At 42.9% G+C, this 25,143-nt stretch overlaps 1 protein-coding gene across 2 annotated transcripts in view; it reads left to right on the top strand.

Annotated features, from left to right (window-relative positions):
- The first annotated feature begins 4,332 nt into the window (after positions 1-4,332).
- amot (angiomotin) overlaps positions 4,333-25,143 on the top strand; it is a 48,774-nt gene continuing 27,963 nt past the window's right edge. Inside the window, exons 1-2 of one of the 2 annotated variants that reach the window (XM_072375664.1) lie at positions 4,333-4,917; positions 19,899-20,907. In XM_072375664.1, the coding sequence (XP_072231765.1) occupies positions 19,961-20,907 (947 nt within the window). In that variant the 5' untranslated portion in view covers positions 4,333-4,917; positions 19,899-19,960. The remainder of the gene's footprint in view (positions 4,918-19,898; positions 20,908-25,143) is intronic. The other variant, XM_072375665.1, reaches the window with a different exon arrangement.

Below are 25,143 nucleotides of genomic sequence, written 5' to 3' on the forward strand. Positions count from 1 at the left end.
ACTCTGATACATTTTAATACTGGATATGCAGCCACATAATCCAGAATGAGCTGTGATGAATCTGACACCATGTCCTTGGAAAAGCAGAACACTTTATGCTCTTCCATCTTTTACAGCTAAATCAGCCCCAGTTGAAGTCTGAGGCCCAGTCTGCAACTTTCCCGGTAGCCCTTAGTGTCTGATTTCCTCACATCTCACTCTCTGGTTTGATGTTAAATGACCACACAGGTCATCAGACAAAATGTCAGGGTTGAAAAACCATGAAAATGTTGCTTTACCAACCAAAATAGATCAGTCCCAGTGATTTATGAGTATCCAGAGACCAACATAAATAATAAAAAAAGAGAAGTTCAACAGAAAGTTGGAAGTTAGGTCTGAGAGCAAAGTGTCCAACTGAAGATCAGCTGAGCATCATCACAGGAAATAATGAATCACAAAGCTTAAAAGCACCTTTTCTCTCTGATGCCAAATAACCTGCAAACTACCATGTTGCTCCATATTGTTCCCAGTTTAAGTTTTTATTTGTTCTGGTATCCTTAGCTTTGTTATAAATGCTCTCACCCTAAGATTATTTTTAACATATCATGTCCAATTAATTAGATCTTTGATTAATTTTTAATTGAATTGAAAGCCTTTATTGTTATTGTACATCACAGTACAACGAAATCCAAAAGTGAAACTCCACTGGGGACATACATGCAATATAAATAATTAGATATATACAGCAATACACAATAAATATACATACAACCATTTAAAATGCAGAGCAAGTGTTCACATGCAAGAGAGTGGCAGGTGGGAGGGTTTATGATCTGTTTGTTTAATGAAGTTACAGCATGTGGATAAAAGCTGTTAGTGAGTCTGGAGGTTCTGGATTTGATGGACCTTTAACGCCTGCCGGAGGGTAGCAGTTCAAACAGGTGAGTAGGAGACTGACCTGTCCTTGTGCGTTTTCAGGTGCCTGATGAAGTTGGACGCAGTTGAGCCTGGCATCATTTATCCTGGTACCACACACTTTGCAAGTGGCTGTTTGCTTTATAACCAGATATGACAACATATGGCAAAGTTCCAGATGATCTTGACGCTGCCATGGTTACGGTAGTTTGGATATCAGAGGCTATGTTGCGCTCAGCCTGCCATCAGCCTTGTTATACATCGGAATGAATGAAATAAACATCAATCACAATAATTTAGTGAAATACAGATTGAAGAGAGTCCCAAACCTCAAGTCCAAGTCAAGTCTTTGTTTGTGCAGCTCGAGTCTCCATCTCTGCAGAGAGGGGAGGGGGCAACTGATGATTTTTTTCTGCTGTCTTGATGATTCTCTGGATAACTTTCTTGTCTGCAACAGAACATCCAGCAAAACAAACAGAGACACAGTAGGCCAGGATGTTCTCGACTGTAGATCTGTAAAAGGACACCTGCAGCTTTTCACTCAGTTGGTTTTTCCTGAGGATACTCAGGAGGTGGAGACACTTGTGCTGTTGCTGAGGTGTTTTTTTTATGAGAATGACAGACAGTCTGAGATTTGGACGTCAAGGAGTTTGAATAAGTGAACCCTCTTCACACACTCGTCCTTTATAAAGAGAGGCCGGTGACCTGTGTTGTTTTTCCTGAAGTCGATTATGAGTTCTTTGGTTTTTGTAGTGTTGAGGATGAGCTTGTTGACAGAGCACCACTCGGACAGGTTCTGGACTTCCTGCCTGTAGGCAGACTCATCGCCACCTGTAATAAGTACAACCACAGTAGTGAAATACTCAATAAGAGTTAGATGGAAATGTTGGTGAACAGTCAGAGGTGCATAATGAATAGAGGAGGGGACTTAACACATGGCCCTGAGGAGAGCCGGTGCTGAGTGTGTTTGTGGAGGAAAGGTGAGGGCCAGGTGGGGTGGGGGGGGTGGGGGTCTCAGGATGTCTGGGATGATGGTGCTAAAGGTGGAGGAGTAATCCACAGAAAGCATCCTGACGTAGCTGTTCCTGTGTTCCAGGTGGTTCAAGGCAGTGTGGAGTATGATGGATATGGCGTCATCTGTGGATCTCCCAAAACTCTTCATTATGAGGGGGTGAGGGCCACAGGTCTGTGGTCTGATAGGCTGCTTGAAGATGGTTTCTTTGGAACAGGGATGCTTATTGCTGGTTTCAGAGAAGAGGGGACCATGGCCTGGGTGAGAAATAAACTGAAGATGGCGGTGAAGACAGGATAGAGTTTGTCACAGTGAGCACCTTCCTTGGATTCACCACTTTGAGAACCTGCCTCACCTCATGCTGTTGAATAGTGACGGCAGGAGTGTCTGTGACCAGGAGGGTGGAGTGGAGGAGCTTCTGGTCTCAAAGTGGGCAAAGAAGTCATTAAGCTCCTCTGACAGCAAGGCTCCATCTGTTGTTGTTATTGGCTTTTGGCTGCCTTTGTAGTTGGTGGGATGTTGTAGCTCCTGCCACACACGCCTCGGATCCAAGACTATGTCCTCAATTTTGCTTTTATAGGCCAGCTTGACGGCCCTGATCCCTCTCCTCAGATCAGCCCTAGTAGTGGTCTCAGATGGGTTTAGGCCCCATCCTGAGGACAATTACCATTAGAAGCTCTTTTTCTTTAAATCCACAACATTTGATGAAATAACTGAAGCAAAATTCACAGTGATGGTGATTAAAGTTGAGTAATTAGTGTAATGTAATCGGTGAAAGGTTGTGCATTGATCCTATTGAAGGCATCTAGGACCACCCAGATCACAAGGAAAGAGCTGAGGCTCCTCTGGTTGGGTCATCGTGACTGAGCATTAAACTATCCCTGCTTCCTTCTTCTCTCATTCAGCCCAGAGAGTGAGGACAGTCCAAACAATACGTTTATCTACAGACTCTGATGCTGGTTGATCATTGGTCTGTACTTTAAGAGTACCATAGATATAGTTATGTAACATGTGAGTTCACAATAATAATAGAAGTTTTGTTTTTTTACTAGAACAATTATTATCAATTAATTTAATTATTTTAAAATGTATTGATAATCTGAAAACAGCTTTTCAATGCAAGCATCACAGTGAAGAGAAAAGAAGTAATCAAATGTCAAAAATAAATCCAGGAAGAACACAATGTTTAAAACTAGACATTAGTACAAGTTTGTTGTTGAATTCAGATTTAACAATATGTGAAATATGTGAAAATATCAGAATTTAAAAACAGCAAGACCAGAGGGTCAGATGTCAAACAGGTTTTTATCCTCTGAAAGCAGTAAATGTCAGCCTTTATTCTTTTAGAGGTTATTTTAACATGACTTTACTGTTTTACAGCTGATCTAAATGTGTCTGCTCTGCTTCTTTCTCAGTGAGATCACCTTTCATTCTAACATTCAGGTGCAGATGTTTTAAGCCAAGCTGATACTTTTTCTAAATTTGAGGTTAGCTCTTCTGCAACAACATCGCAAGTTTTACCAGAAACATGAGCAGAAAATGTAGAATTTAACCCAACTTAATCTAACCCTTTGCTGCCATCAATTCATTAAATCTGTCAATAAATCCGTTGACAACCTGTAAAGAGACAGAGATGTTTTCACCAGTTCTGTGTTAATATGTATCATCAGCATTTATATTTGATCTCATTAAACCATTTAACTATTAACAGTTTGAACCCTGCCAAAGACCACAAGAAACTCTGATCCTGAGCGTGACCAAGACCAGCCTTAGCAGGGCTCCCAGAGCCCCGGTGGATACAAATACTGATTCCTATTTAAACACCTAACAATTTATCAGGGAGAGATGCTTTTTATAAAATAGGGTGTATATTATGATAAACGATCAAAACAGAGCTTCCAATATTCAAGCAAACAGGAACAATAAAAGTTTCCTATTGAAAGGCATCGTTTATTTTAAAAAATGCTTCAGATGTAAATTGTTTATCCAGTACTTTTTAATTCCAAGATGCAACAATGATCAGAATCCTGTGTGATGCATTAATGGTAATAAAACCACAGGCTGTTATAATCCACCATAAATCAGATCAAATAGGGAGATGCTAAAACACAAGTACCAAATAATTCATGGTCCAGATCTGGGTTTCAAATGTTAGCTGAGGCGTCATGTATAGGGAAAGTAATTGTAGCTGAAATAAAACGGCAGTCTAAAGATTTAGTAACCACACGCACTGACACTTGACTTTCCTACATATCCGACGGTACTTGAAGGCAGCGGAGAGATCAGGAGTCACAAGGCTCCTTTTGTCGTTTTTTGTTTTTGCCTCCATCAACGTCTAATTACTGTGTTATGAAGGAAGATGAACTGTGCAGGCAGATTTAGGCTGGTTTCTTTAAAAGGAGCTCAACAAAGCAGGCTAGAGCCTGGAAATGATTTAAGTCCCACTTTCATTGCGAATCCACTTATGTATCAATGAAAAAGTGGACTTTATGTTATATTCCAGCTATAACTCGGGGCTGGCGCTTAAATTTGGAGTTTAATGTTGATGTGATCTGTGTGCTGATCCTTTATGTGACTGTTTTAAAAGAATTAGCAAAAAAGTAGAGAGGAGGAGGGATTTCCGGCCCCTGGATGAAAAAAAAGAAAGATTTCATCCAGTTTCCATTAGATGTAGAAGAAGTTTGGGAGGAGAAGGGGGGCTGTAAATTCCTCTCATGCAGCAGGCCAGGCTGGAGGGAGTTCCTGTTCCTTCTCATGTAGGTTACTATTTCTTTCTAGACGTTTGAAAATGAAATTAGCTGGGGAAGACGTGGGCTTTGTGGCCGCAAACTAACTTCTTTCTACGGAGACCTCTGGCGATGTCCACGAAGGAGTGACGGGAGTTTGGAAAGTTTTCTTCCTGAAAAGAGCATTAGAGCGAGCGGAGGGGCCGCTTCTGCCCTCCAAGAAAGAAATGAATGTTTCACGGAGTTAAAGGACCGGGAAATAAACGGAAGAAGCTCGACAGAAAGGTAAAACCGTGTTTGCCGACATGGAAAGTGAATATATTCGGTAACGTACTTTTCTACCCAGCAGGAACACTTGATTCCCTGAAAGTGTTGCTTTGCTTTGTTTGTATGATGAAGGCAGCGATACGAAGACAGCTGCCAGGTGCTGCTCAGAGATGGAAGGAAGGTTTAACAACAGCCTTTTAGAAAGTAGCAATGGTTCACTATTAGAAAAGAGCCTCCTCAGCATCAGAGACCCCTGCTGAGAATGGGGGGGTTCAGACCCTTCAAACTCATTCATTCACTGGATATCAGTGAATTCTTTTCTGTAAGTAATAACCACTATTCAACACAATGTTAGATTCAGAAGTAACCCAAGTGGTCGGTCTACTTTTAGCTTAGAATGAATAATCAATCAGAAGTTCCAGCAAAGCAGAAATGAGGACATGAGGCACTTCATCATATCATTTAGTAAGACTGAAACTTTGCAACTAAGCACCAAACGAAGCACTTTTCTCCAGAAAGACCTTCATAGCACAAACATCTTTTTTAAAAAGTGATCCCCAGTCAGAAGGGCCCAGGAACTGTGTTTTTCACTTCCTTCAAACCCTAACTGTGACAGTTGTACAGGCATCTTTAGACTGTTCTGAAGAGTCTGTGTGAGACTTTAAAAAAGCAGCCTGCATTTGGGTATTTCACAATGTCAGAGCTGTTCTTTTTGGAGCTTCTCCCCACTGACAGTGTTGTGTTTCCTCTGGAAAGCAGAGTTTATTTGGCTTTAGAATGGTGTGCTTTTGATTCTGTTTCCCAGCGGGTTGGGATCGCTCTCAGGCTGGTAATGTACTCGCTGTTTCACCGTGCGTACATGCAGTTACTCTGGTAAACTGTTAGCACGGCGTCATGAGAAGACGTTAACATTTTGTTGATCTTAACATCAAGACAGAAAAGCAACAGCAGCGGTTTCGTAGAGCCCTAAACCGAGCGTGATGAAACACATTAAAACTAAGCCTTACACACCCACTACACGCTTGCATACGTGTAACATTCATTTTTGAGGACGCGCACAACCAAACGCACCAAACCAACGCAGGGTACAAACCAAACCAACGCAGGGTACAAACCAAACCAACGCAGGGTACAAACCAAACCGACGCAAGGTACAAATCAAACCAACGCAGGGTACACACCAAACCAACGCAGGGTACAAACCAAATCTACGCAGGGTACAAACCAAACCAACGCAGGGTACAAACCAAACCAACGCAGGGTACACACCAAACCAACGCAGGGTACAAACCAAACCAACGCAGGGTACACACCAAACCAACGCAGGGTACAAACCAAACCAACGCAAGGTACAAATCAAACCAACGCAGGGTACACACCAAACCAACGCAGTGTACACACCAAACCAACGTAGGGTACAAACCAAATCTACGCAGGGTACAAACCAAACCAACGCAGGGTACAAACCAAACCAACGCAAGGTACAAATCAAACCAACGCAGGGTACACACCAAACCAACGCAGGGTACAAACCAAACCTACGCAGGGTACAAACCAAACCTACGCAGGGTACAAACTAAACCAACGTAGGGTACACACCAAACCAACGTAGGGTACAAACCAAACCAACGCAGGGTACAAACCAAACCATCGCAGTGTACAAACCAAACCAACGCAGGGTACACACCAAACCAACGGAGGGTACAAACCAAACCAACGCAGGGTACACACCAAACCATCGCAGGGTACAAACCAAACCAATTTAGGGTACAAACCAAACCAAAGCAGGGTACAAACCAATTTAGGGTACAAACCAAACCAAAGCAGGGTACAAACCAAACCATCGCAGGGTACACACCAAACCAATTTAGGGTACAAACCAAACCAAAGTAGGGTACAAACCAAACCAACGCAGGGTACAAACCAACGCAGGGTACAAACCAACGCAGGGTACAAACCAAACCTACGCAGGGTACAAACCAACGCAGGGTACAAACCAACGCAGGGTACAAACCAAACCTACGCAGAGTACAAACCAAACCTACGCAGGGTACAAACCAAATCAACTTAGGGTACAAACCAAACCATCGCAGTGTACACACCAAACCAACGCAGGGTACACACCAAACCAAAGCAGGGTACAAACCAAACCATCGCAGTGTACACACCAAACCAACGCAGGGTACACACCAAACCAATTTAGGGTACAAACCAAACCAGGGTACAAACCAAACCATCGCATGGTACACACCAAACCAACGTAGGGTACAAACCAAACCAACGCAGGGTACACACCAAACCAATGCAGGGTACAAACCAAACCAACGCAGGGTACAAACCAACGCAGGGTACACACCAAACCATCGCAGGGTACAAACCAAACCAACGCAGGGTACACACCAAACCAACGCAGGGTACACACCAAACCAACGCAGGGTACAAACCAAACCAACGCAGGGTACAAACCAAACCAACGCAGGGTACAAACCATGGATGGATAGATGGATGGATGGATGGATGGATGGATGGATGGATGGATGGATAGATGGATGATGGATAGATGGATGGATAGATGGATGGATGCTATTTGGATGGATGGGTGGATGGATGGATGGATGGATGGATAGATGGATGGATGGATAGATGGATAGATGGATGATGGATGATGGATGGCTGATGGATAGATGGATGGGTGGATGGATAGATGGATGATGGATAGATGGATGGATAGATGGATGGATGCTATTTGGATGGATGGGTGGATGGATAGATGGATGGATGGATAGATGGATAGATGGATGATGGATGATGGATGGCTGATGGATAGATGGATGGGTGGATGGATAGATGGATGGATAGATGGATGGGTGGATGGATAGATGGATAGATGGATGGATGATGGATGGCTGATGGATAGATGGATGATGGATGGCTGATGGATAGATGGATGGATGATGGATGGATGGATAGATGGATGGATGATGGATAGATGGATGGATGATGGATGGATGATGGATAGATGGATGGATAGATGGGTGGATGGATGGATGATGGATAGATGGATGATGGATGGGTGGATGGATAGATGGATGGATAGATGGATGGATAGATAGATGGGTGGATGGAGGGATGGATGGGTGGATGGGTGGATGGATAGATGGATGGATGATGGGTGGCTGATGGATAGATGGATGATGGATGGCTGATGGATGGATAGATGGATGGATAGATGGATGGATAGATAGATGGGTGGATGGAGGGATGGATGGGTGGATGGATAGATGGATGGATAGATGGATGGATAGATAGATGGATAGATGGATGGATAGATAGATGGGTGGATGGAGGGATGGATGGATGGATGATGGATAGATGGATGATGGATGGCTGATGGATAGATGGATGATGGATGGATGGATGATGGATTATTGGATGGATGGATAGATGGATGATGGATTATTGGATGGATGGATGGATGGATAGATGGATGATGGATGATGGATGGATGGATGGATGGATGGATGATGGATGGATAGATGGATGGATAGATGGATGGATAGATAGATGGATGGATGGATGGATGGATGGATGGATGGATGGATGGATGATGGATAATGGATGGATGGATGCCTGCTGTCTTTCCATTTGAAGCATTCTACATGTAAAAGTGCTCCTGGGGTTGCTGCCGTCTTTCTGAGCTCAGTTCTGTTTCCTGATCAAACATTTTCATCACAAAGTGCTTACCTTGATGCACTGAATATTGTCCAAATATCTGTTTCCTGTGCTGAATCAACTGGCCTGTCACCCTAACACAGAGAACCAGGCTGTACAGTAAGTGGACTATACTTAGATAGCACTGTTTTAGGGTAGCTGACTTTTACAGTACAAGCACGGCACGTCTTAGTCTACCCTGTTTATGTCTCTATCGCACACATTTGCACACGTAAGGGTCACATGTGACGATGGATAACAGCTCACGGTCAATAAAAAAGGGAAATGTTGCATTGTATCTATAATCATCGTGATGAGCCCAGCTTTGGATGCACAGACAGCAGAGATAACTGTATATAACTGCTGGCTCACATATTATCTCAGATGGAAAAACTTTTTAGTTTTGAGCCGAGCACAAAATCCCAAATTGGAGAATGATTCGTCATACAAGTTTTCAAAGTTATTGGTATTCTTTTTAATTTTTTACATTAGTTCAAATATGGAAGGAATAAATGATACATTGATTCAGAACCTTTAATGTTTTTCAGTCAATGTCCATTCAGGTCCAGAATCTTTTCACCATTATTACACATATTCTTTAGCATATATTAACAGAAATCTAAGCTTTACAGCCATTTATATGCATTGAGAAAAAAGAAACTGTTTGGACTATGTTCATTCAAAGATTATCCCAAAGATGTTATCATTGTGTACAAAAGACAAAGTTTTACCTGATTAATGAACTCATGACGGCCGGCCTTCTAACAAAGCAAAATGAACAGAGCTAGGATGGTTTCAGTTCAGTGTACCAAAATGATCCCACAGACTAAAGAACGATTCAACTATGATTTAATAGACAAGAAAAACACTGTGGTTACAGCTGGAGCATGTTTTACTGGAAGTGGAAGTGGAAATGATGGACACATTCTTTTGTTTAAACTTGGCCTTTACAAAGTAGTTACCTCCAGCTGGAAATCACTAGTAGTGAGGAGCAGAGGGAGAGGAGAAAGCTCTAATGTTACTCAGCTGAGCTGGAGGGGGGGGGGGCTGGACAGGCCCAAACCATGATGAGGAATCTCAGGAGGAGGAGGGTGATAGCCCAAAACTTTCCAGCCCATGTTTTTTACGTAGGTGATTAGCATGAGTATTTCATTTATGTAAGATAGGCTACACTTACAGTGATATATTAGGAGAGGGGGGGGGGGGCAATTAAAAACTTTTCCCAGATGGTGGGAATATGATCCCTCTCTCCTCTGTAAATCATGTGGCATCAAAGAACATCCAACAGTGACACACCACTGTACTTGTGACATCAGGCTAATGCCCTGCAGCCATTTGGTGGTGCTGTGAGAATGAGTCAGCACTGCCATGGAGACATATTCAGGCTGAACTATTCTCAGTTATATCAGCGGAATAGCACCGTACATTATCGAGAGTTTCCTGTTTTATGGCAAAAGATTGACATGAAACAGAAAGTTGATAGAATTACTATAAAAATATGGAGACTTGGACTTGAGGGGAAGTCTTTCTCACGGAGACATTTTGAGTGGACATTACATATAACATTATGACTGTGACAGACAGAACAGCCACAGACAATGATGCCATAGCACAAAACAACGAATAGAAATAGAGCCTTCAACGTACTGTGGAGTTAACAGGGCCTGTTCCTCAGAGCACCCACTGAGGCTGCAATGTTCAGGATGGACCTGTTATGTAGCTCAGTGGGACACGGTGTGGGGAGACCCAATTATTTTAACAACTGTATGGGTTCGGATTGGTTGGTGACTGGTAACATGATGAAAAAACAGGTGGAACATACAAGAGGATTGGCTGAATGAAGCTCTGGTAGAGTAAAAGGAGAAGACGGGGGGGGGGCATAGAGTCTTTTCCGTTGATGTATGACTGACAGTTGTTGGTGGTTTCTCCTATGATTGTCTGTAATGTGTTGGTTGGAACTGAGGTGCAAAGACAGCTAATCACAACAACGTGGAGCTCCTGGGGAGACATTGGAGGTGCAGGGACAGTGTTCACATCTCCAGGTCAGGTGTGCACACTTTAAGGTGCGTCTTGATGCTGTTACAGCACCTATCATTGATATACACCCCACCACTTTTTCATCGACTGTCAAACGTAATGCATATGAAATTGTTTAGGCTGATCTCAGAGGCCAACTCCTCGAGCCATTGTCAGGATCCAAGTGTCACTGAAAGCTCTTTCCAGTCGGCACCTCACGGGTAACAGGTCCACTTCATTCAGAAGGAGGGCATTTGACAAGATGACGGTGTGGAGCGGTGGTGCATATGGACACTTCACTAATGTGCAATGAATACCTTCACGTCTTCACGTTGCTCTGGTGTTGTCACTTTATCCAACACCAGTGAACAATACAATAGAAAATCAGTTAAATGTCTTTCAATCAGATCGTGATTCTGGCTTCAGTGCTCGAGAAGCCATGAACTGGTGTTTATATCTGAGTTTCATTTGTTCTCAGTGTCCAGAAATCATCAGTTAGGAAGAGGGACAACAACTCAGTGGGCTCAGCATCTGTCACATCTGTCTCCTCGATAGGCAACAGGCTCATTGAAGTCTCTACTTCCCTGCTGGTACCTTCATCAGTTTTCAGAGAAACCCAGTCCTCATTCCTACTGACACACTTGTTTGCTGCCACATTCAGAACATCCCTGTGGTGCTTCCATGTTCATCTGCTCTCTTATCATATTGATCTTGTACGCTGTTGCACAGCAACGGGTTGAAATCACTGCTCTCACTGTCCTCTGATCCATCACTCTCCTTTCCTATTGACAGCCAACCATCGCTCTCAAAGGGAAATTCTCACCCTCTGAAACTTTATCAGCAAACATTTCAACCAAAATATCTTCTCTTGTTGAATATTTTCTTTCTTGATTTTCTCAAAATCTGACCTGGACATCTTTGATATAAGCACTTCCACTTCCGCGGGGTTTTAAAAAGTCAAAATGTTTCATTTGAATTTAAGGCCTTAAAATGTCTAAAATCATCTTAGAATTTCAGAAAATGTCTTAGAAATGTATTAACGTTACTTTTATTTAAAACAAATGCATAAACTTCAGTCTTGCTTTTAATTATTTCGATGTTTGAGGAGCTATGACAACAAAATGGAACTAAAGTGCACCCCGGTCACAATTTATCCAGCACAACTAGTTAGTGTGTCGTGCGTGCGCCCGGGTGGGTTGGCGCACATCTTTTTTCTGTTATTGCTCCGTTGCGATGTAGATGATAGGACTCTGAGTTGTACTGGAAGTCTGAGGTGTACAGTGAAGAGAAACTGTGTGAGTACAGGTCCCTGAGGTCCTCCTGTGATGCTGACCACCTTCTCAGACACACAACCCTCAGACTGTCAGGTCGTCAATAATCAAAGTGGCTGTGGAGGCACCCACCTGAATTTCCTGCAGCTTCTAACATAACACTTCAAGCTGAAGTGTATTAAAAGCTGCAGAGAAATCAAAGAACATGATCCTCACAGTGCTTCCAGATGAGAACGGGCTGATGGCAGATGATGGCATCTTAAATACGAGGACAATAAGCAAACTGTAGTGGGTCCTGAAAGGCCTCCTGAGGTGACTCTATAACCATCTCTCCAGGACTTTCATGATATGGGATGTTACAGAAACTGATCTATAGGCGTTGAGGACAAATGGATGGGATTACTTAAGTACTGGAACAAGGCATCCATCCACCCCAGAGCTGACACCATCTGGACCTGCAGCCTTGTTGTGGTTCAGTCCCTCCAGCTGCTTCTTCACCTGACCACTGGAGACACTATTATAAATATTATTACTGTAACTCCTAATATTCATAGATAAGAAAATACCTATGTACATCCTGCATTGCCACTCAGTCTAAAAACTATTTTGGTCTGTGCTGTCCAGTGGGATAGTGAAGATGGATTCAAAAAGTTGGAAATGTGAAGAGTTTAAAACTTTTTAAAGCTTTTTTTCTTACTCAGCCAGCTCTATGCCTGTTTTAGGTCAGTCCAAACAAAGAAAGGGTCTAACACAAACAACGGCCAAACTCAGCCCGAAGATCTGAATCAAGTTAGAAGCTGCACAAAAAGAAACTCCCTTCTCCTCAGCTGGTATCAAACATGTCAGGGTCAATATCAGTTAGCGCCTGACAGATCTTTGAGGAATTCATGTGCACGCCAGGTTAATGACTCGCCAGGTTAATGACTCGCCAGGTTAATGACTCGCCAGGTTAATGACTCGCCAGGTTAATGACTCGCCAGGTTAATGACACGCCAGGTTAATGACTCGCCAGGTTAATGACTCGCCAGGTTAATGACACGCCAGGTTAATGACTCGCCAGGTTAATGACACGCCAGGTTGATGACACGCCAGGTTAATGACTCGCCAGGTTAATGACTCGCCAGGTTAATGACACGCCAGGTTAATGACTCGCCAGGTTAATGACTCGCCAGGTTAATGACTCGCCAGGTTAATGACTCGCCAGGTTAATGACACGCCAGGTTAATGACTCGCCAGGTTAATGACTCGCCAGGTTAATGACACGCCAGGTTAATGACTCGCCAGGTTAATGACACGCCAGGTTAATGACTCGCCAGGTTAATGACTCGCCAGGTTAATGACACGCCAGGTTAATGACTCGCCAGGTTAATGACACGCCAGGTTAATGACTCGCCAGGTTAATGACTCGCCAGGTTAATGACACGCCAGGTTAATGACACGCCAGGTTAATGACTCGCCAGGTTAATGACTCGCCAGGTTAATGACACGCCAGGTTAATGACTCGCCAGGTTAATGACACGCCAGGTTAATGACTCGCCAGGTTAATGACTCGCCAGGTTAATGACACGCCAGGTTAATGACTCGCCAGGTTAATGACTCGCCAGGTTAATGACACGCCAGGTTAATGACTCGCCAGGTTAATGACACGCCAGGTTAATGACTCGCCAGGTTAATGACACGCCAGGTTAATGACACGCCAGGTTAATGACTCGCCAGGTTAATGACACGCCAGGTTAATGACACGCCAGGTTAATGACTCGCCAGGTTAATGACACGCCAGGTTAATGACACGCCAGGTTAATGACACGCCAGGTTAATGACTCGCCAGGTTAATGACTCGCCAGGTTAATGACACGCCAGGTTAATGACTCGCCAGGTTAATGACACGCCAGGTTAATGACTCGCCAGGTTAATGACTCGCCAGGTTAATGACACGCCAGGTTAATGACACGCCAGGTTAATGACTCGCCAGGTTAATGACACGCCAGGTTAATGACTCGCCAGGTTAATGACTCGCCAGGTTAATGACTCGCCAGGTTAATGACACGCCAGGTTAATGACTCGCCAGGTTAATGACACGCCAGGTTAATGACTCGCCAGGTTAATGACACGCCAGGTTAATGACACGCCAGGTTAATGACTCGCCAGGTTAATGACTCGCCAGGTTAATGACACGCCAGGTTAATGACTCGCCAGGTTAATGACACGCCAGGTTAATGACTCGCCAGGTTAATGACTCGCCAGGTTAATGACACGCCAGGTTAATGACACGCCAGGTTAATGACTCGCCAGGTTAATGACACGCCAGGTTAATGACTCGCCAGGTTAATGACTCGCCAGGTTAATGACTCGCCAGGTTAATGACACGCCAGGTTAATGACTCGCCAGGTTAATGACACGCCAGGTTAATGACTCGCCAGGTTAATGACACGCCAGGTTAATGACACGCCAGGTTAATGACACGCCAGGTTAATGACACGCCAGGTTAATGACACGCCAGGTTGATGACACTGTGAATGCATCCTCTGCATGATGAGTCCACTTGACTGTATCTGCATGAACAGGACATGTCGGACATTTTCTAGTCTTGTTTGAAACAGCTGTGTGAACTCACGTAGCCCTTTGATGTTTCTGTTTCTGTTTATGTATTTATCAGACGCTTTTATCCAAAGAGACTTACAAATGAAGATATAACAGCTTTATAAAAAGCTAACAATAAGCTAACAATAAGCTACATAGCAGGAACCCAGGAGTCCGACTCTGTCAGAGGGGACAGAGTAGAGATAGGGTGCAGGCATAGAAGGAAGTGCAGAAAGATAAAGTGCAGAGATAGAGGGGGTAGGGAAGTACAAGGTAAGTGCTGGGATAGGAGATGCTCTCTGAAGAGCTGGGTTTTCAGGAGCTTCTTGAAGATAGACAGGGACGCCCCTGTTCTGGTAGCGCTCGGTAGGTCATTCCACCATCGTGGGACGACACATGAACAGAGTTTGGATTGTCTTAGGCGTGGTGTAGGAGCTGCTAGACGACAATCCTGGGACCAACGGAGGGACCCAGTTGGGACAGAAGCCTTTGCAAGAGCATTCAAGTAGATGGAGCCGTTCCATTAAGCTCTTTGTAGCTAACACCATCATCACCTTTGATGAGTGTCTCTAACTCATATGTTGACACTAATGTTCTCTCACATATTAAAAGTTCCTGCATGTGTAAAGTTGACTCATAAACAGGCTGTAAGAACACATCTCACTCTGCATCAGTACTTTTCTCCAGGTTTCTCACTCTTCTTGTGCAATCCTCCTAATGCTGCTGTTGTGCAGCTACCACAACAATGTCTCTCTATTGCAATTACCTTCATCTAGTGCAATACTTTCCCTTCTCATTTTGTACCCATAGTCCCACTCTCTGTCCTGTATGATGTATTCTTATGTATTATCTATTTATTTCTTGTTGCTGTATGTTCTCTGGTGTGTTGCTGAGTCCTGAGACAAATGCGGTTGTAAGTCTGACATATTTATGTTTTTAAAGGCCAAATGGTTCTGCAGACTTATTATATGCCACGTATGATGGTTACAAAAGCTTTTTAACCTTTTTTCTGATAGCTCTCTGGATCCCTGGCCTGTGAAATTACATAGAAATCTGTTTCTGTATTTTCATGAGATGAAAAGGTTTAAAACAACTAAGGACATTTATTATTTTTTCTACAACTAATCTTTCTATTATTGTTATTATACAAAACTGTTGTGTCGTCAGTCCTGTTTTTAAAGCCCAAGTCATAGAAGGGAAAGTTACCATCTGATGGATTCAGGGCAGGAGAAGTATTCACTGTAATGCACAGGTATGAAGGTGTGGCCAGAGCTGAATGGATGCCAGACCCAACTGTCTTTCTCTCCCAACCCAACCTGTTGGAGTAAGTGTGTGAAGTAGGAAATGGAAAGAGGGGTGTGTCTCCTCAAACCAGAGCGCAGCAGTTAGATGCTGAATGGTAGAAACAGGAAAGTCAGGATCATGGCTGGATTCAGCTGTGTACAATGAAGAGGAAATTATCGGGGAAACCTTTTGATTCTTGGCACAGAAATTTATCAAAATTTGATTTTGAAAATGTCAGATTGGGAAATGTTTGTGTTCCAGCTGAAAATAGAAGAAGAAGCGAGAAATAACTAAATAACAGCTCAGTTCTAAAATAAGTAGCTCATACAAAGCACACCTGTATGTCTGATCAAACTGGTATTTAGATAACCTGTTAAATAACCCTTATGATGACATCACAGCATCCAAATGAGAGCGTTGAAATTATTTCAGTTGGCATGTGATCAGAACTGGAGAGGAGAGAGGAGGGTGATGAAGTTATCGGACTGCCGTAGAAACATGTAGTCGGGGTTTCACTTCATCAAAAGTGTCCTCCTGTCAAACATGAACTGATTTAGGGATTCATTCATTTGGGTATTGATCAGTACAGGATATTCAGTGTGAAATGCTGATTTATAGGGTACATCCAGTGATTCTGGCACAGCACTGTGTCGCTCTGTGTTTGAGTGGAGATGCTGGTCTGGGGTCAGTGTGTGGCTCTCATACTGCAGGGTTGCTTTAGAATACTCTGACCATGAAACAAAAGCTGCTGTGACAGAAGTCATCTTTCATCAACCGAAGACGGCCAAGATACTGTAAACATGTGAAGTCTTCATGTGCTGATGCTGTCCTCGTTTCCCTTTCCACACTGAATATTAAAAAATGTTTTAATTTATAATGGCTTACAAAACATAACTCAAAAATGTAAAAAAAATAAAATTCGATGTTAAACAGAAGATGAGCGAAGAGAGAAGAAATTCTGAAGAATCAGACTTGTTTCAAGGTGCACGAAGGTGTTGTCGGATCATTCTCACCTTCCAGAGTTCTGAAGGTTCACACTGAGCGGCTGATCTGTGGTACTGTTGCACTACAAGACTTTTTACCAGATTTAACCCCCAACCCGGCTGATTAATCTCTGTCAAGGATTTCCAGCTGCCTTTCAGATAGTCATTGTTTTGTCATGAATATACAGAATAAAAGTAACTCCTTTTGTATTACATTTGTGTTCTCGCCTGTTTATTTCGGAGAACGTGGCAGTTTCTCTCACTAAAATCTCTTCTGATATCACCTGCTGGAAACATGAAAGAAGCATGGCTGTTCTCGCCAACGTTCAACCAAATTCTGTTCAGTTTCCTTAGTTCACCACAGTTTCTTTTCCAGGTTTTGCCCTGTTGTGCCACCTGACTACCTGCTCTGTCCATGGTTGGTTTCTCACTGCCTCTCATGTGATGGCTTTGAAACATTTGCACATAGTGAATGATGGCTGCGAATCAAAGGACTGATTTGCTTCAGATCCGTGGCATTTGTCTATTAGGCTCTGTAGAGAGTGGCTGATGAAGCCTCTGCAGCTCACTTCCACAATGTGCTCGCCGACACTCCTCCAGAAGACCCTGGTACTTGGCTGGCTTCTCCTGGGATGCCTTCTTTTTCTGGGTACATTTATTTTTTGTCATTTAAGTTTTTATTCATTTTCATTCTTTAAAATAGACATCTTCATAACTATTGCTTCCATCCTACACCACAGTCCTCTGTATTGCAAAACAAGTAAATAAATAGATTGAATTAAATAGAGGAGAAAAAGGAAGGGGAGAAAAATAATCCACAGGTACCATGAATAGATCATGAAAAATAAAAATGAATGGCAAAAGTAAAGGGAAAGAAAAGGGGGCTGCAACTTCATCCTCCCCACAAAAGTTTAACTGGTGTCACCCAAACCCTCCCCAAGTGTTCAGATACTGAGATAAGATAATGTTTTATGTCCATTTCTGTCCAGACTTCCATACTGCTCGTAAAACAAAAACTATTGCTACTACAAACCTTTTTAAAAAACATGGGACCATAGAGTGTGTTTCAGCAATTTTATTGATACTGCCATATATATCGATATTTGGTTTTCCGATAAAGTATACAATTTTTTGCCGCAAGTATAAATTTTTTTTTAAATTAATTAATTTTTTAAAGCAAACTTTGAAAACTATTGAAAAATCAGACGTTACAATTAGTGAAAACACTAAATATTAACATAATACAATACAATGCCGTTATAAACAGTTATAAATTCTTAAAAAAGTTCAGTGGTTTTTATGGCTTTTCTGTTTATAGAGTATTGGATTGTTGTAACTCACCGGCTACTTTATTATGTACACCTTGCTAGTACTGGGTTGGAAACCCTTTTGCCTTCAAAACTGCCTCAATTCTTTGTGGCATACTTTCAAAAAGGTGTTGAAAACAGTACTCAATAGATTTTGGTCCATATTGACATGATTAGGGACGTCACGAGAACTGATACTTCGGTTTTATACTCGTTTTTCTACAGTACCAAAGGTACCATTGGTACCGGGGATGTAATTCCTCAGGACATAACGTGGGCACCACATACACCTAAAAGTGTTCTAGTGTGCTGTTAAATGCCAAAAGAACACGGAAGATGGCAACTGCAGCGACAGCTCTGAAGAACCCAAGAACCCAAGCATGGTCAGAAATAAGAATGTTCCTGCTCTGCTATGGGTTGTATCTCACAACCCATAGCAGAGGAGATGAGTGCTTTGTGTCATAACGATGGTGGTGGTGAAGGGAGGTCCCGGAGGCAGATATTCCAAAGAAAAACTCTTGATTTATTTAAATAATCCAACAGAAAGTGCCGCTGAGCCAGTATACCAAAACTTAAGTATGACCATGAAAAAACAAAAACCTGACTATGACAATGAGAAAAACCTTACATGAACTAGGATGAACCTCAGACAACAGCATGAGTGACTTGGCTTGGATGACGGTGTCTAGGCAAGGAATGACGGTGAGGATCTCACACTGAACATGAAAAAACCTTGAGACTAATGCAGGCTGTGTCCCACAGCAGGGAAATCCAAATTGTTGCAGCATCAGATACATTATAGCTGGAAATAAGAAATAGGAAACAATATAGAAAGCCATAAAGGTACTACAATATATAAAAGGAGTATTTACAAGATTATGAGTAATACTATGTATGGACAATAATATATAGCAGAGTATACATCAATGGTAAAAGCTGTCTATACCTTTCAGCACTGATGGAGCCTTTCCAGATGTGCAGGTTTTCAATTCCATAGCACTAATGCTGACCTGCATCTGTGGCTGTTACGGTTTGTGTTCACAGACAATGATTCCTGGAAGTGTTCCTGAGCCTTTTCTTTTAATATAGCGCTGACTGAGAGCCCAAAGAGGCAATTAATATGTATTTTCTGCCATGCTCACCTTTATTTCTGAGAGACTCTAACCTCTAACCAAATGCCCTGAGCTATTTGCAACATGTTCCTTCAGGTATTTCTTTGTGGAACCTCTTACTTTTCCAGCCTTTTTGTTGTTCCTGTCCCACCTTTTTTTAGATGTGTTGCTGCCATCAAATTCAAGATGAGATGATATGTTTCATGAAGTAAATGTCCCACCTTTAACTTTTAATATGTTTTCTAAGTTCTATGATGAATACAATATTGGTTTGTGAGATTTCTAAACTTTTGTATTCTGTTTAAGTTTACAATTTACAAAGTGTTACCATTTTTTTTAAAACTGGCTCTACACTGAAAATGTTTTCACTCTTCTTCTTGAACAACTAAGGAAGAATGTATTTGCAGTCAAAGTATTTTACAACAGCCCAATACATGGGTCTCTGGCCTTCAGTTGATCTCTGAAGAATCCACAGCGAACCGTCAAACAGCTGCCACTGTCTCCAGTTTAAATCATTTAACTTAGATATCTTTGGTGGTCATGAATTTTTTTGAGGTTTTAGTTTTTTCTTTAAAAAAAAATCAAATAAAAAATGTTCCTGCATTCTTGCTCTTATCCATTCCTGTGACACTTGGCCATCAGTATAACACTCCATCAGTGGGTCTTTCATTACTTTATATGCTGGTCCACCTCTATTTACTCATTTTCCTCTTCTTTTCCTCTTTTCTATTCCAGCCAGTATAGACTGAGGGTGAGCCTTGTCCTTCCATGAGTTTGGTGGACCCCGTGATATCAAGATGAGGGCCTCAGGTGAGGAGTTGTCAAACAGCAGTAGTAGTGTAGGCGGTGGTGCCAGCACAGTCCTGCAACGCCTCCTGCAAGAGCAGATGAACCGGAACTATGTGCTGCAACAGCAGCAACAGCAACAATCTGGAGGGGGAGGGGGAGGAGCAGGTGGGGGAGGTGGTTATTCAGTTAGCCCACCTGATGATCACTCCATGACTGCCCACATTGCGCGACAAGAGCCCCAGGGACAAGAGTTGCAGACAGACAGCAGTCTGGAGAAGCTTGGTTCCACCAAAGTAGGAGGAGGTGGTGGGAGTATTGGAGGAGGAGGATGTATGGGCACTTGTGGAGGAAACAGTAGTGGTGGAGCCGGTGGGAGCACCCAGGAGCAGTGCCCAAACCCCGAAGACCTCCCCACATATGAAGAGGCTAAAGTGCAGTCACAATACTTTCGTGGCCAAGCTCCTGCTCCCCAACTTCAACAGCAGAACAACCAGGCCCAGCAGCTTCCATTGCCAGCCTCGGTGGGAGCTGCCTTCTATGTCACAGGAGTTAGCAGTGCTAAGGTGCGCACCGAGGGCCGTCCTACATTACAGCGAGTGAGTGGTGCAGGGAGGGTGCATCAGGATGATGGATTGAAAGATTTGAAGCAAGGACATGTTCGCTCTCTCAGTGAGAGACTTATGCAACTCTCCTTGGCCACCAGTGGTGTGAAGGCCCATGCTCCTGTCAGCAGCACTCCACTCTCCCCCCAGCTGCCCCCTCTAGGGCAGCCTAGTGACTACTACAAAGCACAGCATCGTGGCCCACCTCCAGACTACCCTGTCAAAGGAATGGGTTCTCCAGCCAAACAACAAGAACCTGGAAGCCATTTTTACCATGAGCAGAGAGGGAGGGAACACTCGAGGGAGGTACCGAATGTTCGATACCAGCCGCCACCAGAGTATGGCTCATTCAGGTAAGAAAAACATACAAACACATGCGCCTTTGCTTAGTCATCTATATTAGGAGCTTGCATTAAGCGATTGATTCACCATGTATAGCCTTATCCACATCATAACATGCACTTTACCTTAATCCACACCTTAGCCCTAACATTAATCAGGACCCCAGAAACATTGTTCTCCACCTTAGAGGGACTTGGTTTTGTTCCATTATATAGACTGAAGCGTGGTGTATGTGTGAATGAGTGATAGTGGCTTGTAAAAGTGATTTGAGTAGTCCTCTAGATTAGAAAAATGTTATATAGGTACAGTCCATTTTATCACGGCTCGGTGCCGAGCCGACTCACAAAAAGAGCCCAAGAGCAGACACAGACACTGGGAGTAAGAGTTAAGACAGAGTTTATCTACAGGTCAGTGGTTTTGGAAGCCGAAGGGAGGATCTGGGGAGTCGGGGAACTCTGAGAGAGGGGGGGCGGCAATTAGTGTGAATCCGATAGAGTGATTTGTTCAGACAAGGGCATTGAAATGTTCTTAATGAGTCCAGGTGGATATCCAGAGTGGAGGGGATGCTGGCTGTGGTGTAGTGGCTCTGAGTCGGCGGTGGGGTGAACAGGCAGGTAGGAGAGACAGGAAGTTGTCCTGGAATCCAACAATGAATACTAGTCCATAGCATGGTAACCCAGAGCGAGGAGAACATTGATGGGATCAGTACTGAAGAGCACAGGAAGGCAAGGTAAGAACTAGAAGGAATACTTTCTAAGAAACCACAGGAGTCGGCCTAATTACCACTGCTGAAGTGAGACAGTCTGTTGAAGGCTGGTTGCTCCTGCAGCTCCTGTGTCTTGATGAGGACAGATGAGGAACAGGTGTGAAGGCAAGAGCAATTCAGACTTCCTGGAAACTTGCTCAGCTCCACTTAAGACCCAGAAACCACAACAACAACACAGCCAGGCATGATCGTGACACATTTAGCATTTTATTCATTACTCTTTACCTTAGAACAAAACAGAGCATAACTCCTATGAATTCCACAAAATTTTAATCATCAGGGCATGACAAGTAGGTGCTTTAAATGTTTGTCGTTAACATTTGCAAGCTACAGTGGCTTTTTTACTATTATTTTGCATTAAAGAAAAGAAAATTGACCAAAAAACGTCCAAATTGTGAAGTGAAATTTAAAAAAAGAAGCTTGTTTTAAGAATAAAGAAAAAAGTAAAAATGGTGCACGCATTTGTATTCACCCTACAAATCAGTACTTTGTACATCTGTCATGTAGCAGCTGCAGGTCTCTTAGGGTCAGTCTTTGTTGCTCAAGCTCCTCTAAGTTGGAAGGGTGCACCAATCTTTAAAGGTGGTACTAAATAAGTACTTTTTAACAATTTGACACAACTTTCTGAGGTCTTATTGAGATGTATGAGACATGAGAGAGGTGTTAAAACGGGGGTCAGAGAAGGGCCCCTCTTAGCTGGGGGCTCACTGCTCAGCTGCAAACTATTATTTATCCTATATGAAGCCACTGTCAATGGTTTGCCAAACACGTGTTGTGGATTTACGGCCACAAAGTACACTATTTCCCATGTTTGTGACATAATGAGGAGGCATCAGTGTGCTGAGTCACTGCTTCAGCTTCACTGCAATAAAGAACACTCCAGGAAGTCGTTCCTGCTGCTGAGCAAGGACTGCTTTTTATGACAAATGACACTTATTTGTTCAAATTATACCACAATATAATACCTCTTTAGGAATTTCATTTAATTGAATTCATTTCTGATAATATTTAGTTCTGTTACATTATGTTAGCAGCTCTAATTTGATCATATATTTACTCAAACTTCCTTTTCTATTGTCAGGTTGATCAGGCTCGTTGTGGTACAGTCATAGTTGATGATAGTCACCAATTTCATGACTTACATGTGACCACAAAATGTAAACATGCAAAACCAGTCAGGACTGCCACAGCTATAACATCCATGCATTGGACTGAAAGAAGGAGGGCTGCAGGAGGGTGTGATGGTGAGCAGCGCCGTCTCACAGCGAGAGGTTTCCAGCTGGTTCTTCCTGTGTGCATTGGTTCTCCGGCTTCCTCCCACCGTCCAAAAACATGCTGTCAGGTTAACTGGTGACTCTAAAAGTGTCCGTAGGAGTGAGTGTGAGCATGGATGGATGTTTGTCTCGTTTGTCTCTATGAGGCCCTGTGAGGGACTGGCGACCTGTCCAGGCTGTACCTGAATCACCTTCAATGAGATGTTTCCATAACCCTCTGGCAGGAAGTTTTCCACACTCCTTAATTCAGAATCCTTACAACTGAGGCATGTTTTTAGGTTTTTGTTTCAGGCACATCCAGTTCAATATCTGTCTCAACAGGATTAAGACCCATCTCTTCCTCAGCTTCAATTTTTGGACAAATGGTCTCACATTTTCCTGAAGTAACCTGTGACAGAATGAGAATTTACAATGGCTTCTGTGATGGGGAGTTGGCCATCACAGCCCCAAACCATGTCATTTATACCCCCATGCTTCAAAGCTGGCATAAGATTCTTTTGCTCAAATACAGTCTTCAGTTTATACCACATTATCCTGTTTCTGTGTCCAAATGAAGACGATGGAACTGATCCATCCATCCATCTTCCACTTTTCCGAGGTGGGATCACGTAGGGAACAGGTTCAGGAGAGAAACGCAGACATCCATCCATCCATTTTCTATACCGTCAATCCGTCGGTCGGGTAGCAGGTGGAGCCCATCCCAGCAGTCAGAAACGCAGACATCTGTGGAATAATATCTGCCAAAAAATGTCTTAAATATCAAACAAAAATGAATAACTCATGAGAAAATAAACATTACTGAAAGATATAGCAATATATATATATAAGCAAAGAGAAATTGTCTTTTCAATAGTAAAACTAAAGGTTTGCAAACAAATTATTTGCGTAATTGTAGAAAATATTCTTTTTTTTTACTTGTTCGACATCCTTTTCTTATCAGTTTCTCGCTGATCAAAGATTTCCTCTGACTGCCATCTTTGCAGTCAGCTCGCTCCTTTGCACTGCCTGACTTTCTGTTTGCACTTCTGGCACAAACCTCTGGTGGGAGGGTCCTCTGGGAGGCCCTTTCTCATTGGACAGTGACTTTTTGAGTGACCTGGAAGTTGAGCAGCGTAGCTGGCTGACTTGCCAGCATTTCTTTTCTTTTTTGCAGACAGTGGCAGATACTCTGACAGTTCCTCAGCTGTAGAACGTATAGTGAGAGCTCCTCAGCCCTTAGCTCGATCCCTCCGCCCCACCAACACCCACCGGCTCAACTGTCCAAGGACTAAGACCCTCACAATGGGCTGGGCTTTCTGCTCTGCCGCTCTATGCCTGTGGAACGCCCAACCGGACCACCTAAGGGCTCCACCTTTTAAAAAAAGGACTTAAAACATTTCTCTTTAGGAGACATTTTAATCCTTAAAATCTTAATGACTTCAGGCTGCTGCGTTTTTAACTTGTTTTTATGGGTTTAACTCCTGTAGCACTTTGAGATTGTTTTTATGATAGTGTTTTTTAAATAAAATGTATTATTATAATTATTCAAATTTAAGACATTTTGTTGGATCTTATTGGCAGATATTATTCCACAGATTTCTGCGTTTCTCCTATACAGGACCTCCTGTATCTCTGTATTGCAGCCGAGCTGATAAAGCCTCTGACTGAAACTGTTGTTTGATCAGTATATCATCCAGAGGATGGTCAGTATTGTTCTTTATGGTCATCACCTTGTGCAGCATTCTCCTTTAAATAATCAGTTCCAGGGGCTCCAGAGCAGTCCCCAGAGCAGAACCAGCCTTCTTTATCTGATGCTGCTGCTGCTCCAACAGATGCTGCAAAGCAGATTATACTCTCCACCACAGACTTATAGAAGATATTGTATATGCACATGTTGGTGCAGACACTGAAGAACCTAAGCTTCCTTAAGAAGTCTTTTATGTTCTCTCTTGCCCTCAATGTTGCATTCTAACTAAAATTATTTTCAGCACTATGGCACTCATCTGTGGAATAGCCTGCCAGAGGACCTAAGGGCCGCAGAGAGTGTTGATATTTTTAAAAACAGGCTCAAGAACCACCCATTTAATTTGGCTTTTAACTAATGTTGTAGTTATACATTTATTTAATTATTATTGCAGCATCTGTTGGAGCAGCAGCATCAGATAAAGAAGGCTGGTTCTGTTCTGGGGACTGCTCTGGAGACCCTGGAACTGATTATTTAAAGGAGA

Source organism: Leuresthes tenuis, unplaced genomic scaffold, assembly GCF_036924035.1.
Source record: "Leuresthes tenuis unplaced genomic scaffold, fLeuTen1.0.hap1 SCAF_21, whole genome shotgun sequence".
Lineage (NCBI taxonomy): Eukaryota > Metazoa > Chordata > Actinopteri > Atheriniformes > Atherinopsidae > Leuresthes > Leuresthes tenuis.